We start from the raw sequence: 16,037 nt of genomic DNA on the forward strand, positions 1-16,037 counted from the left end.
TGTAATCTATTAAATCTGATTTTCCCTGCTTTTTTAATCGGAGAGCTCTGTCTTGTCCTGTTTTACTCTACTGCTCCATTATGCTGTCTTCCTTTGTGAATGTTTTTTCAAGGACTTGTGTATTTTTTTCAACTTTGTAGCAAAAGTTTCAGTGTAGGGATCTTTAATCAGCTTTAAAGACCTGAATCATCTGTCTGTGAGGAACCTCCTTTTCCCCCTTGCCAGCGCTTCAGTTCAAGAAGCAGCTTGATTGGTAAACTTCTCAGTCTCTGTAGAATGAAAGGCACAATGAATGATCATATTGGAAAAACCATAAAAACTCTCCTTGGGCCTTAATGTCAGTGCAGGCAAAAGGAGAAGCTGATCCCAACTCAGAGTATCTTGTAAGAAGAACATCATTAAGTTTCATGTTGACAAGGATATATATATATATTGTATCAGTTTTAAAATGATGATTTACAGCTCAGGTTTTAGTAAATTCCATATTTTTTTTTATTGCTGCTTTGAGGCTTCGTAGGACAGATGCTCTCTGTTAGTATTACAGCATGTTCCATCATCATCATGCAAAATATGCCCTACATATTTTTTCACTGTCATAGGGGTTTTTTTAAATCATTAACATAACCTGTTTAAATGTTGGTGATAAGACTAAAAGGCCATGTTTCTAAGTGTGAAAAGAAACATCTTAATGGAGATAGATTGCCTGAGTTGTTGTATGTGAAGCTCTTAAATGTGCCTTTGTAGCACCAAATCTCAAGACATCAATTGGGTGAAATGTCATCCTTATCCAGTGGGGCATTCCTTCTTTCTGTTTAGGCTGTTCTTTCTGTTGTCTTCCTGTACTTCTTGAGACAGAGTGCAGGTATACCGTATACAGATTGTGACAAAAGTAGCTTGTAAAATACTGTGCATGTATCTGCTATTTTTGTAGGATCTTTTCAGCTTCTCAAAAGCATCAGTCTTTAATAGAAAAAAGAAGAGGTGCTATTTCAGATAGAAGTGATCATTTAATAATGTTTGGATTATAGTAGCTCTTCTAAAGCACTGTGTTACAGAAATGTTACATTGTTAAAACACTGCTGCTATGGGCAACTTCGGTTTCAGGTTGAGAGAGATCTTAGAATTGTGGCAGAACCCTAGAACACTTCTTAGTATGGTAGTGCTTTGCCAGAAATCCTGATGTCATTCCACAGCTAGACTGCTTGTTGCTTATGTAAGGTGATGTCATCAGGAGTATGTTCATTCTGTTTTAGTGATTTTTAGGGTTTTTGTATCTGATTTTTTTAGCACACACATCCCCTTTCTTCTTTTGGCCAATTAGTATATTGAGCAGGTTGGATTTATCTTCCACTTACCTCTTAGTTTTTACTGACTGCCTGTAACCTCTTGGATCTGCTTTTGTCTAGGCTTAATATTTTTCAGATTTGAACAGATCCTTTTCCTGAGATCTCCATCCTTGGCAGAATCCTGCATTGTGATCCTGTGTGTGCACATGCTGTTCCTTCATGCTGTCCTGTCGCTTTCTTCTTTCTTCAGAGGTCGTTCAAATAATAGGATAAAAGTGTACAACCCAAATGCTTAATTTTAGGATGTGAAATGTGTGTTTTATTGTGATGGTGTTTTTGTGACTGGAAGAAGCTATGTGCTCAAACTGTACTTTTCACTGGTGTTACATACTCACTGGAATAGTTTAAGAGGATAGAAAAACTTTTTTTCTTTGTAGGTTTTTACTATATTAGATTGTTACAAGAAAGACATTAGTGAAGAGTATTCAGTGCATCAGATCATTGCTGTTGGAGCCCGTTGGAATAAACATATAGCACGCTTGATAAAGGAGTTCATGAATGGTCCTTACATAGTGATAACAACTATAGAAGAAGCTTCTATCTATGGAAATGTGAAACAGGTAAAAATTTGGGGGTGATACCACTATTTGTTTACTAAGATATTTTGCTGTTTGTACTGATCGAGGTCGGTATACATGGCTGCTGTTTATTTTAAGTAGGTAGTGCTACAATCCTAACTCAAGACTGTTTGTTTATGTGCACCTCCTGTGTATGAACTGAGGTGACTCTTTGAAGATCTCTACAAGTTAGTCACTGGACAAGCTGAAGGTCTTTTAGCTTGTTTTGTAGGACTGAGGTGAAGCTATTCCCTTGCGTATTTCATTGTTGATGCAAATGAGTCTGAATTTTATGTGAAGTATTTGCAAATAGTGTAGTTTGTGACAAGAATTTTATCAAAATGTTTTTGTGGTTTTTAATGGTGAGTGGCAGAGCTATAAGGTAAGTTATTCCAAGACAGAGTTAGTAAAACACTTGTTTTATGGCTGTGTCCCACAGTAGAGAACTTAATTTGACCTAAAGTTTCCAGAAAACTGTGACATTTTCTTAGGTGTCTTCTCGTTTAATTTCCAGTCAGTGTGGTGTAGCCCTTAAGAGTAATACAAAATTTTGTTAAGTATGATCTGAGTTCTTTTGTGTCTCAAAATGTGATAATTTTGGGATTGAGAATGTTTGGAAACCTTTAAGACTAGACATTCTGAGCATGACATTAAACTGAAAAAAACACCAAAAAATGGTTTGGCAGGACTGAAAATGTCAGTGATTTGATGTTTTAGTTAAGAGTATTTTAGGTGGTGCCGAATGCTTTTGGAATGTGAAGCTATTTTAGTGGTACTTTAAAACGCCAAACTTTAAAAGACTGATAAATCTCCTGAATGAAAAATCTTAATGTAGAATTTTGATTGTGTGATGGATTTTAATTATGTTTCTGGAAGCTGTCCTTTTGTGAGAGTTCTGTTTTCTGTAAGTCTAACAGAAGACCTACCACTTACTGGAGCTGTCATTTATATAGATTCTCTTCGGTATTACATAACAATGCTTAGTGCTTATTAAAAGGAAAAAACATATAGTAAAATATTAATAGATTATATGAATTATCAGCCCTCTGTTTTGTATGTACTTCTAGGTTGTGAGATCTTGCATGAACAGTGAGAGAATTTCCGTGTTACTCAAAATATTGGACTTTACCCACAATAATCTTCAGAAGGTGCTCGTATTCACTAATACAGTAAATGAAGCAGAAATGATTCATAAGGTAAGAAAGTATTTAAATTTACATAGATAAGTGCTTTAATAATTGTTAAGGTATTACAAACTAAAATATCTGGGCTTCTGAGAATAAAGGAGGAGTGTAAATTTGGAAGTTAATTATTTCTTCTAAAAATAGTCCCAACCCCTCCCTTCTGCCAACTAGAAGAAAGCCCGACAGGAATGTCTGGCATAGAATGAATTCATTATTGAATTCTTAACCGTGTTTTGTCTGTCAGGTTGAAACTTTGAGATGAATCAAAACGACTTTTTTTCCAGTAAAAGCTGTCATTTTAAAAATTTTTATTACTTTCTTTAGTGTTCCTGAGAAACTGGTACACGAGCCTGCATGTGGTTAGATGATAGAATCCACTTAGAATAGAAAGGACGTCTTAATGGTGGGAAAAGCTTCAAAAGAAATTTGTACTTTCTTAAACATCTGTTTTATGTATTAATCCATAGGAACCTGAGCTTTATTATCTTTTTATACAGGAAATTAGTAAACTTAATCTCCATAGTGTCGTCTTTTTTTTTTTTTTTTCATGTATGCAACCTAAATTTCATTAACTCTTTCCCTTGTCTCTCTTTACAGTAGCTAAGGTATGCTAGATACTAATAAGATACACTATTAGAGTTTATTAGAGAAGTTATTGCTGTATTGGAAGAATGCATAACTTTGATTTGTCAACCAGGCACTGCAGAACAACTCAATATTTTCACTGAAATTACATAAAGAGAGCGACTTTAATTTCAAGTATATCATAGAGCAGTGGACAAAAAAGTCTAATTCTGGCACTCATGTTGTATTAGGTGAGTATTTTCTTTTTGTCTCATTGTGATTGTCTCCATGGCAACTCATGTTCTACACTAAATAGTTGCGCTAGGTTCTCATAGCTTCTGCAGGATCAGTTCCCTATGAATTTTTTCTAGTTATCCCTTTACTTTGTAGTACTCTAGTATTTTTTCTTGTTTTGGTTTTGTTGTTCCTGGGTCCCAGGGTTAACTGCTGTGACAGAGAACCTTACTTATTAGAGGGAACATAAAAGAAGTTTTTTGATGCATTAATTAAAAGAATTACTAGCACTTCCTAAGAATTTCCATGATTTCACAATTATCTCCTATTGGAGAATATATTCAGTTTGAAATAGGTTAGAAACTCTGAAGAATTATTGTAATTTCCCATGTGTTCTGGTGGAATTTTACTTCTCAAGTTGTTTGCAGTAGTAAAGATTCTTACCCAGTTCCAAACTTAATTTTTTCCGTTGCATCCATCAAAAGCAAGAAGATTGCCTTACAGTCTGTTCTGTAGGTTCACACAAGGTGTTAGGATTCCTCCATTACTTCAAGTGTTTTCTGTCTTACTCTTGTGAAGTACTTGGCTGTGGGCAATTCTATTTATTCTGTGGCACTGATGTGAGAGATAGAATTATGCTAGAACGTGAAATGCTGTGTCTGCTATTTGCTTATGAAATGTATTGACTGAAGAAATGTAATGCCTTATGTAAGTAAATTGGGAGAAGACCCTTTTGTTGATTCTTAAGTCAATGGATGGGGAGAAGGAAACAACCATTGCTAATGTGATGTAACACTTCACATGCTTGAAGTATTAGTTATCTGATATGTGTATAAAACATGTGCTTAGTTTTAACAGATGACTGCATGCAGTATTTGGGAATTACAGATGCAACTTGCGTGATACATTTTGGTTTTCCTTCTCCAAGAATCTTTGGTCAGCGTCTACGCAGCATGTCTGACAACTTCTGTAATGTGATAAAGGTTTGAGTAAATCTGTAATGGGTTAACACTAAGTTTGATTAAGTAGTGGATACATAAAAGCTTTTAAATACATGTTTATTTTTTTAGGATTCTTCTGTAGATCAGGAATATACAAAGGCAAGGTCAGTAATTCTACTAACAGAAAACAGTGAATGTCATGAACTTGGCATCCTGCGTTATTTGCAGCACGCAGAAGCTGAAATTCCACCAGAACTGCATGATTTTACCGCTAAGATGCTAGAAGCTGAAGAAGTTCAGAAATTTTCAAGGCCACTGTGTGCCTACCTTAAAACATTTGGAATTTGCAAGTAAGGAAATTACAAGTTTGCTTGATACCCATACTGACACAGGAAGACATTATATGCCCTGTATGATGAGTGCTTCTATTTCCTTGACAAATTTTCCTGTTGGATACTTTTATTCAAAACAGGTTTTGCTTTTTTTTTTCTTGTTAACTGTTGCATCTCTTTTGATCTTTTCAGGTACTTTTATGAAAACAAATATTAACCTATTTATGGATACTAATCCTACATAGTCTGACATGATATAATTCATTATAACTCCTAGATGTACTTGAGGGAACTTTAAGCCATTGTTTTAATTAGCATTCTAACCATAATTGTACAAGCGCTTTACTCTCTCCTCTGTCTTCTGTCCCTCCACAGTGGGTAAGTAGATGATGATTTCTCTGAGCTGTGTGTAACTGGATTGTAAGTAACTTCCTCTTGCTTGAAGGAAGAAGCTAAAATGTTCTCACGTATGACTTCTAGTGCAGATAACTGTTGTTGCAAGTAACAAAAATTGTAATGTTAGTGTTTATTTTACTCTGAAACAAATTTTCTGGTGTGGGTTTTTTTTCTGTTGTGCAAATTTTTCCACTGAGAGCTTTCTGGCTGTTTCTGTCTAGCCCCCAGTCATTGGTGCTGTTTGAGACAGAAATGGAATAGAGGGCTGATGAAATTTTAGTGTTTAAAGCAGTTGTAAGTCACATGAAAACAGTTTACAACTGAAAACAAAGGGCTTTTTTTCTAAAACTCTTTCTTTGATATGTAGGAATAGAACAGTATGCCCAGATCGTCATCAAATTAATTTACAAATAGACGTGCCCCAGAACATACCAGATAAAATTATACAAACACCTGGATATGTGACAGTAAGTTACTTTATTTTTCTTGGATTTCAGTACCAAGAAGACAGGTCTCAAGTAGCTACTTAGCATATTACTTAATGTAATACAGAAAATAGTATTACTGTAGTATGTATAATATATCTCTTTGATATGTGTTATTTTTTAGCTTATTTCCTCTCTCCCTTGTATGAGTAAGTGTGCCAAATTTTTCCCTTAATCTTTTAGCTTGAATTGAAATTGTTCTGCAAGTGATTCTGAGTTTACCTCAGATTTTCTTCTGCATTGAAGATTCCTATTCTGTGGGAAGAGGGCTTGTGTTCTGTTTATTCCTTCCCTCTATAAATTGAGACCATATACCAACATTAACAAAGATTAAAGTTTCTATAAATTATATTTATTGTAGAGGAAATGCAAATTAATCTTAGTGAACAGAAGTTGAAGTGGAAGATAATGCATGTTTTGTTGGAAATAAGGATAATTTTTTTCTCTTGCTGACATGTTCATACAGACTTGCTGAAAAATGACAGTGTTCTGGCCTTGTCATTTGAAACTAGTTTTTTCATTTGCAGTATCCACAGAAAATGGGATACAGCTCTTCCCTTCTAGATGGAGCAGTTATTTCCTACTAAGACGTCAACACTTTTTGAAAACTGTTTTGATAGAGTGCTGTTCTAATTGTACTTTAATAGTTTCAGAGTCATGAAACCTTCATGGTTATTGGGTTGCCTTTTCTATGGTGGTTCTTCACATACCAGTAACAGTTTGTATATTCACCTCCTTCGCCTGGCTTTTCAGCCCCTTCTCTACTGGAGTGTTGTACAGTCTCTCTCATCTTCTTGTGGGGTGATGATTGCTGAGGGCAAGTGTGTAGACATTGCTGCTTCCTTCCAAAGTTAGCGACTGCTCTAAGAAGTGCCGGATGCCTTCTGTTTGGATGAACTGCTTCTGCCTTCTTCCTGTCCTGTCGCAGAATTCAGGTGCCTTCAGGTCATGCAGTTAGTGGGTGTTATCCATTCCCAAAAGTCACAGGTTGTGAGAAAAAGTAAGGAGAACTGGGTGGATTCTTTGGTCACTCCATTTCTGCCTAATAAATAAGGCTTTGTTGGTAGATATGAGTTCAAACCCTTTGACAACCTACATATATCTAATTTTAGTGCCTAAGACCAGGACAGATTTCATGACACTCCGATTAGAAACTTGCACTTGCCTGTGGTTCACTCAAGACAGCAGTTGTGGCCTCTTCCATTTCCTCATGTAATTTTGCTTCTGCTGACTTCAGAGCCTGGGTGTCTTACGTAACCAAAGTGATAACCAACTTGGATTGACTTTCTTTTTTGTTTGGAACCCAGTGTAATATTTCCTTCCGTTAAGAACCTCAAGTTGTGTTGTTCTTTCTTAGGATTTTTCTTAAGTGGAAATTACCTTTCTGGTCCTCTTACTATCCTATCTGGCCTCATATGCTCAGCTGTGTGTTAGTCCTTCTGCCTGGCATGACTCTTCAGATGGAACGCACCCAGCATTTTATGCATTGGTGTTGATAGTTGTATATTCATAGTTTTTAATTCAGGTAATTTCAGTGCAAAAGGAGTGGAGGCCTCATGCTTCCCTGGTCCTTCTAAAACTCACTGTAAGGCTAGAGAACACTTACAGTTAAGCTTAAATGGTGTGGAATGCCTTAGTGTACTTAGGAGTTTGGCAGGTAATAGTATAGTTCACTGGGGTTCATTTAAGTAGAATACCACCAACTTAACAGTTCCTGCTCTATAAATTTCTGTCCACTGTTGCTTGGAGTATAGGCAACTAGCATTATTCTTGATCCTATGAATAATATAATTACAACTCGTCTTCTGAAAGGTGTGTATGCAGCAGCTCTCTGTCACCACTTGAGGTTGGAAAGAGGTAGGTCATCTTGAATAGGAAAACGTAGATTTCATTACCTTAAGAAATCATCCGGTCTTCTTCTAATGTATTTTATGCTTTCAGATACTGCCTCTTCACATTGTAAATGCAACAAACTACTTTGGTCGGATAGTAGACAAACAGGAGGACCAATATACAAATCTTGCTGAAGAAATTAATGAGTATTTTAAGAAACCTGGTAATAAAATTTCTGTTAAAAATGTGGAGAAGCTTGCCTTTTATGGATTATGTGAAAAAACACTTTTTCACAGGTAAAAATGTTGTCTTTTTAAATTATTTGCGTGCACTTTTTTATACAAAGTCATTTAAACCGTCACCGTTAAAAAAAAGTCAACCCACCCCCAAAACCAGCCAAAAATCAATTATTCATTCTTTTAAAAGTTATCACATACTCTTTAAGCTACCAAATGGAAAACAGAATGACTACCCACAGAGATATTTTGCTATGACAATAACATTTTTTAAACAGATTTTAAAACTTTTTTCAACTCACTATATGAAGAAAAATAATTCTCTTTTCTCTCCTACTGTATGAAGGGTTCAGGTGGTAGAGATTTTCCCAAAAGAGGAGGAAAATTTGTTCTTTAATGTTAAAATTAAATATATAGATGAAGGAAGAACAAGTCAAGTTCAGAGCTATCACCTGCTTCAGTTGCCTGCAAGGTTTCAGTGTCTACCACCTCAAGCTGTAGAATTCATAGTCTGTAAAGTGAAACCCATTGATAATGAAATTGAATGGAACCCAAAGGTAATATTCATCAGATTTTACATGGTATTTCAGTGATGTTCGTTAATTTCTCTGTGTGTTATTTGCTACAGGAAAACAGTTGTGAACTACAAAATTAGTTATCAAATTTCATTGCTTATTAGTATTACCAGATTCTAAGAAGTCAGTTTTCTTTGTTTCTTTTCCTACAAAACATTGAAGTGAGACTTCCGTATGATTTAAACGGCTTCTTCCAGAATAAGTTACCACTGCTTTTGAATCTGTGGGGAGTAACAGGGGAAGGGTAGCTTCTGTACATTGTCCTGTTGGTATCCATCTCAAATGCAGTGAAAATCTGTTTTTCCTAGGTAACCAGTTACATTTGTCACAAAATTAAGGGAAAACTACATGAAGCAAAAATAGTACATACCTTGGGAAATACAGCTTGGGTTGACCCAATGGTAGGTACAGAATTGTGGAGTTACAAGATATTTATATCTAAACTCCTTTATAACAAGAGCACTCATTCTTCTCTTTCCTTCTGTCCGTTCATACTTTAGTTTTATTCTATGTGGTATTCATGTAATAGTGCTGGTTAACTTACTGTGATGGTGTCTGAGCACTGGAGCAGGTTGCTCAGAGGTTGTAGAGTCTCTGTCCTTGGAGATAGTCAGAAGCCATCAGGACCTGGTCCTGGGCAGCTGACTCTAAGTGCCCCTGCTCGAGTAGGGGGGGTTGGATGAGATGACCTGCCAGAGGTCCCTTCCAACCTCAGTGGTTCTGTGATAAATATGTATGCTTGTATATAGATGGAATTACATGATTGAGTAAAACTTGAACTTTAAATCCGGAGAGCTGAATATGCACCAGCAACAGAGCACCAATTTGTAAATATTATCCTGACTATTTCACAAAGTATGTTTTGGAAGTACTAGTTTTTAGGGGTTTGTATTATAAAATCAATTCTGTAGTTTGTCACATGTTGATCTGAAATAATAAAACTTTGCTCCAAGATTCTTTATATCTAAGACTTCTTATACTAATTTATTCTTGTTTACATTTCTAAGTCTTGTCTTTCATTGTTCTTGCACTAGTTTAAGTTTAGCCTAAATTTTTCTGAAAGTTAAAAAACACTTTTGAGCTTTTTTTCCGTTGTCCTCTTGATTGGAGTAGGAAGAATAGGTGTTCTTGTTGGGTTTTTTTACAATTTTACTTACACTGACATCTGGAAGACTACTTGGTCTTGTGGAGCAATAATACGTAGTGTTGTAAGTTTTTCTTCTTAAACTAAATTTCTTTCTGCCAATGTTCCAAAGAGGACCTATAATCGTAAATTGGATATAAAGGCTGTGATTCTGACCTTTCAGATACTCAGGTTTTGTTTTTACATCTTGTTCTCATTGCAGTAATCTCAGATGTGTTGAAGTTGCTTTAATTATTGATTCTCTGAGTTGACTTTTTAGATTTCCCTGAAATTAAAATGTTACAGCCAGGGTCATGTTTGGATTGTTCTTTTGTCAGTTCCTTGGCCTTGTAAGAAGGGCAGTACTGGCCTTGACTCAAGTATTCCTGTTGGTGATTCTGACTGGAAGGTGATGGCTAGGGAGAAGTTAGGGAGTATGTCATCCATGTGATGGTGTTTTCTCTGAGTATTCTCCTGTTCTCCCAAAACTTTGCAGATAGGAGATTGCCTCAGGGCTGTGTTTTACTTGAAAGGAGTTTTCTTGAAAGGTAGAAATCTATTCTGACAGTTACATCAGAATAAATCGAGTGCCTTTTAAGCCTTTACTAATGGCACGAACAAGCTAGTTGCATTTTTATGACATCTGTTGAGAAGTAATTTCACTTTATGAGCAAGGAGTTCTGTAAAGAATTGTTATCAAAAGTAGCTCACAACTTCAGGGAATTTTTAATTATTTTTATTTATAGTCTGGACAAGTTAATCAGAAAGGCTTTCCTATATCTCAGGATCATGATGTGCGTCTTGTGGCTGCTTGGTCCTGCCAAAGAGTACAGTGAGACATTCCTGTGCGTTGGAATGTATCATGGTATGTTTTCCATCTGACCATTCAGTCAGATGAAAAATACAGTGGAAAAAGAAAATTAAATGGAAGTAATTCTGTTGAGTAGCTTCCTTTCCTGTATGGTGTGTATCAACTCTTCTCTGATTTCTATGCTTTTTGTTTTGTTTAGGGCTTTTCTTACTGTGTCTCCCCAGCAGTTTTATTGTCATTTGGGTCTAGAAGTTACTCTGAATGTGTGGTGTGTATTTTGGCTGTCATTCATGTTTATCAGGGCTAGGACTATTTCCTTCATTGCCATCTTGGTTCTGTTAGATGAGACTAGCTACTAGTTATTTGAACCATTATCACAATGAAAAAGACGGTGATACTTTGAAAATTATTAAACATGGATAGGTTACTGTTTGAAAATCATAAGAAAATAATTGCTTACAGATGGAAATAAATAGTGGTATGTTTAAAGATTTCGTAAAGAACAGCTTAGAGTTGGAGAGACACCACTTATGAACTATGATGTCCATTTGGTGTGTTTTGTAATTCAAGGTCCGGCTTACCAGGCTTTCAGGTTTCAAGCTGTCGGTCAATGAATACAACGTTCGATCTGAGATTTTGTCTACGGGTCTGGGAACTGACAACCCAGAACATATAACACAGCTTCAGCTGTGCATACACAGGGAAGTATTAGATCATGCAAAGAACTTGAAGCCTTTGTAAGTGTTTACAAATCTTTTTTTCAGCATATTCTTTACTACAAAAAAAAAATTTCTGTTACAGGATAATAACATTACTGAATGCAATTTTTTTGTTTAAATATAGTCAGGAGCATTTGTGATATGTCTGCTTTCCTTTAACTATTCTTGAGCCACATAACCATTACAGAAAGAAAAATACCAAGTCTAGAAAGCGTTAAACTATTATTTGATGTAGATAGTCAAGTTTATGATGAAAATGTGGAGACTGAATGCAAATTTTTACCTTTTGTTCTCATCAGTGGCTTTTTCAATGCTTATGAGTCAGTGCAGTAGAGCATATTGTCGGTGTTTGTACAATTGCAGAGTTCAAGCTGGAAAATGTAAACAGTTTACTTTTAAAGGATTAGGGCCATACATTTCATTAGTATGGCTACATGATGATTTTTGCAGTAACAGCAGTGTACAATTTTTTCCTCGCCTTGTAAACTTCCAGAACTGAGTAAATACTGTATGTGGTGGAAGCGCACACCTTGTTGTGGTCTATCCCAGATCCTAGGACTCTTGATTTAAAAGGCTTATGAGCGAGACATCTGTACCTCTTCTGTTCTGGCCTCTGTGTGGCACCTTGTTCAGGAGTTTCTTTAGCCACATACTCTTCAGTTTGGAGAGCCATCATTGAAAAGTTAATTTAAATGCTAACTTTAATTTAAATGTCTGGCCAACCAAGGGTTTAATATTTACAAGGAAGAGAGAAATTTCAAATATTTTCTTTCTGAGAGTAAATACTGCTTTATAAGCAAAAAAAGACCCCTGGAATACCAACACGAGCACTGTATGTGTTGTCTCATGATTGGGCAGGTTAATTAAGGTGGCTGTTTCTGTGACTTAGCCAGTCAACAAGATGAGGAAGCCTAACCCCCTCCATAGTTCATTTCTATCTTAGATTGAGATTCCTGTATTTCTGTCTAGAACTGTAGTGGAGTTTAATCTTAACCAAAGAATTTGTTTTTTCCCGTATTATCTTCAACCTTAGAAATCAGTATTTGAGAACCATGTTGATGCTTGGAAGGGATTTTTGTTCAGATTTTATTCCTTGCAGAGGACACTCAGGCTCTGAGGCTTCTGCTGTCTCAAGCACAACTTTTTTGAATTTATTTCTTCTTTCACACTATTAATGAACAGGAAGTTTGGTAACCTGCTAATGCTCACCAGAGCATTCAGTGCCACAGACCAGACAGCTTTATTGTGGTCCTGTGTGCAACAGTTCCATCTCAGGTAGCTGTAATGCAACTGCTTGGATTACTTCTTGCAGATTCTTTAAGCCTAATACTTACTCTTGAAAGATTCAGAACTGTCTGCAGTCTATCTTATTAAGTTAAATAAAGGGCACTTAAAGAGCTCCTGTAAGGTGAGTTGACTAACTTCATTTGTGTTTTTTTGCAGGAGTGTTTTCTCCCTGTTGCAGAATATGCTTAGTTACATGTTGTTTATGCAGATTTCAGATGCTGGACTGCAGATTTAAATTTTACAAAATAAATTTATACTTAGCATGTGGCACATCACTTTGCTTCCCCCTTAATCTGTACTAGTTTGACAAGCATTCTGTTTTACTCCGGTCTTTGTCTAGGATTTGTGTGTGAGATTAATGTTACTTATTACCTTTTGTCCTTCATGGCTATGAGTATGTCTCATTACTTAGCAGGTACTCATAGTACTTACATCATGTCTTTCTCTGATCATGGTAATTGCATCAAAGAATGCTTCTGCACAGTAAAAGATCTTAGAAAATAACACAAAGGTAAAGGATACTTTTCCTGCTATTCTGAACACAGTCTTATTTCTCTGAACTACTTGGTGAATTGCCTTAAGTTGCAGAACTCCTGCCTGACATCGGCAGCCCAAACCACTTCCTATTAGTGCATCAAGCAGCACTCAGTATAGTGGGTAGGTTTTTCTGTTCTTTTGCCTCAGCCATTCACTTCAATTACATATCCTTGCTACAGCATCCTGGTCTTCTTGTGATTGTTCATCAGTCTTCCTCTTTAGTTTAAAAGTCAACACGATTCTTCAGTTAACTAAATGCTCATGGTTTGTCATGTGCAGTGCAAGGATCTTATCTCTGTGGCCAGAATGTAAGTGATGTTCTACTTATCCCCCAGATAATCCACAGGTATCTAAACGAGTGGACCTTAGCATATATATGCCTTTCGGGCAAGCTTGGTGTAGCCAGAATTTTGCATGTTGTAAACTGCACTTGTCCAACAAGATAGGTTCAGTCTTAAATTGCTTCACCAACATTTTTGTACTGGAAAGAAAATGGCTCATATCTTCGTCCGCAGGATGATGTGGTCTATGGGTATAGGCGGTATCCTTCCTTTGGGATAATCCATCAATTACGAATAAAGCCACTCTGTCTCTGGGCCTTCTCTCCAAACCTTTTTGGTGATAATGAAAGAGGTCATGGCCCATTTCTAATGCATAGGCAGCAATTTGTTGCATTGACTTGCATGATAGATGCACAATCAGAGCACCACATCCTTCAATCTCTTTATGTGATCTTTGGATATTGTCCCATGAGGACTTGGCAGAAATTCTAGTTGCTCCTGATTAATGGTGTTTGAGAAACACGGCCTGTCCTTCATTGCAAGTGTTACCACAGTTGGAGAGGTACTAGGCCTAGCTTGAAAACTGGGGATTTTGCAGGAATTACATCTCCTTGTTGCAGGTTGCAGTTACATCTTGGTTGTGTCGATTTCAGGTGTTTCATTGCAGACTTCATGTACAAAGCTCTGGTCTAAATTCATACTCTATTTGCCTCGTTTTCAGCCCCCCACCTTTCAAATCCTTCAACTTGTGAGGCACCTTCTTGCTTGGTAGTTGTTTTTAAGGTGTGGCATGTGAATACTTAAACATTTCTGTAGAATTTTGGTTGCTTGAAGGGAGGACTAGATCCTCTCAGACTTTGGCTTTCCAGAGCTATTCAGTAAATCATAGGAGACTTGACTCTCTTTGAAGTGTGTGATTCCTTCACGTATATAACACAGAAATAGCTTCTAAAAAATACTGTAAGGTGAATTTGCTGTGCCATGTTTTACCTAGTCTCAAAGAATTGTTTAGTTGGAATTATTCAGAAAAGCTGATAAGCATTTTTTTAAAGGTGGAAGTGGTTAAAGATATCTCTTCAAGATCAAAATTACTTTAATCTTACTAATTTACCTCCAGAGTATTTAAGCTGTATGAGTTCTGAATAAAGATGGCTGCATGGGTATTTAATATTAATTCTTCAGTCTTGATTAATTTCAAAATTGGTATTTATTTATGCAGACTGAAACATTAGGTGATAGATTACTAGACTAGTTTCAGTCCTCTTCTGCCACTAAGTGTTTGGAGGTAATGGAAGAAAGTATTTTTCACTTGGACAGGTGTCTCAGTGTTTCAAAAATTACATAGTACTGTGTTCCTCTGGTAATGTTTTGACAGAGACTTCAGAGGCTCTTGCAGAACAGAGGGTCATGGTGCCTGTCTCTGAGCTCTCAAGTAGATTGACTTTGTTGCAGTGTTTCCTGAATCTTGAGTCCAGCTACTGAAGCCCCTGTACAGCTGGAAAGCCAGAGGTCTCTTACGAATAAGTGAAAAACTTCTGAATATTCTGATTTTTTACTTTTCCAAGTCAGAATGAAATATGATCAAAAAGTCCTCAAACCTACTAGAATCCTCTGTGAAAGGAAATAATTTTCCTCTTTAGGTCTATCACACAGTAAAGCCAATAGATTTTTATGATTCAAAGGAAATGCTGGTACTATCAGAATTTTAAATGTTCTTCTAACTTGGATTCCTGTATAAATGCTTCTTACTGAGTTACTGAAGTTCAGCAACCCTGTAGTGAGATTTACAGTTTGCATTTTATTGTATTTTGTTGTCTATATTAGAATGAAAAACTTCAAAATAATTTCCAGCTATGAATAGGAATTCTTTAAATATTAAACATATTGAAACAGGTTTTTTTAAAATGTCTTTTTCTGTGTTCAGAAGCATAAAGGAGGATACAGCTGGTCCAGAGAATTCATCCAATCCACAGAATAGGTCAATACAAGAAAATTCTACTGAAAACTGTAATACTTCTAAAATTACTTTAGGGAATCATCTATGTGGTAAACCTTTTCATAATTTCCAAAAATTTAAAATCTTTAAAGTTATGTGCTTAAATGTCAACTTTTAAACATCATGTTACCAAATTCAAACTTCTCTGAGTATACAGAATAACACCATATAGCTAATGTTTACAATAAGCCACAAATACTTTATAGTTAGCAGCCTGGAAATGCTGTGAGAGTAAGCCGTACTAATATAGGTGTATTACTATTTGGGAAATACTCTGTCCTGGAGAGACGCAAAATTGACTCTGAACGGAATGCCTAAGCAGAAAATCTCTCCTGTAGAGAGAACAAGCATTTTGCTGCCAAAGGCCATGGTGTTTAAGGAAGTTGAAATCTGTTTAAATATTTGGTGAATAATAGCATCATGCTTTGGGAGGTTGGTTGTTTGGGGGTTTTTGTCAGAGATTCAGGGTGGTAGAAAATGGCTTGGTGGTTTGGTTTTTTTCCTTTTTAAATCTAATGTTCAAGGATGTGGTATTTGGTCAGTAGAGGCTTAAAAGCACCTGGCTTTGAGTCATGGAGGGGGGACAGAAGGTGATCTGAC

General features: G+C 36.3%; 1 protein-coding gene across 6 annotated transcripts in view; it reads left to right on the forward strand.

Moving 5' to 3' along the window:
• The window catches only part of TDRD12 (tudor domain containing 12), a 33,693-nt gene that overhangs the window by 13,481 nt on the left and 4,175 nt on the right, over positions 1–16,037 (forward strand). For 5 of the 6 annotated variants that reach the window (XM_074913080.1, XM_074913073.1, XM_074913076.1 and 2 more), the window contains 11 exons: positions 1,724–1,906; positions 2,971–3,099; positions 3,785–3,902; positions 4,735–4,868; positions 4,956–5,176; positions 5,922–6,021; positions 7,981–8,168; positions 8,455–8,665; positions 8,992–9,084; positions 11,188–11,354; positions 15,366–15,487. In XM_074913080.1, the coding sequence (XP_074769181.1) occupies positions 1,724–1,906; positions 2,971–3,099; positions 3,785–3,902; positions 4,735–4,868; positions 4,956–5,176; positions 5,922–6,021; positions 7,981–8,168; positions 8,455–8,665; positions 8,992–9,084; positions 11,188–11,354; positions 15,366–15,487 (1,666 nt within the window). The remainder of the gene's footprint in view (positions 1–1,723; positions 1,907–2,970; positions 3,100–3,784; positions 3,903–4,734; positions 4,869–4,955; positions 5,177–5,921; positions 6,022–7,980; positions 8,169–8,454; positions 8,666–8,991; positions 9,085–11,187; positions 11,355–15,365; positions 15,488–16,037) is intronic. The other variant, XM_074913074.1, reaches the window with a different exon arrangement.

This window comes from Athene noctua, chromosome 9 (assembly GCF_965140245.1).
Source record: "Athene noctua chromosome 9, bAthNoc1.hap1.1, whole genome shotgun sequence".
Lineage (NCBI taxonomy): Eukaryota > Metazoa > Chordata > Aves > Strigiformes > Strigidae > Athene > Athene noctua.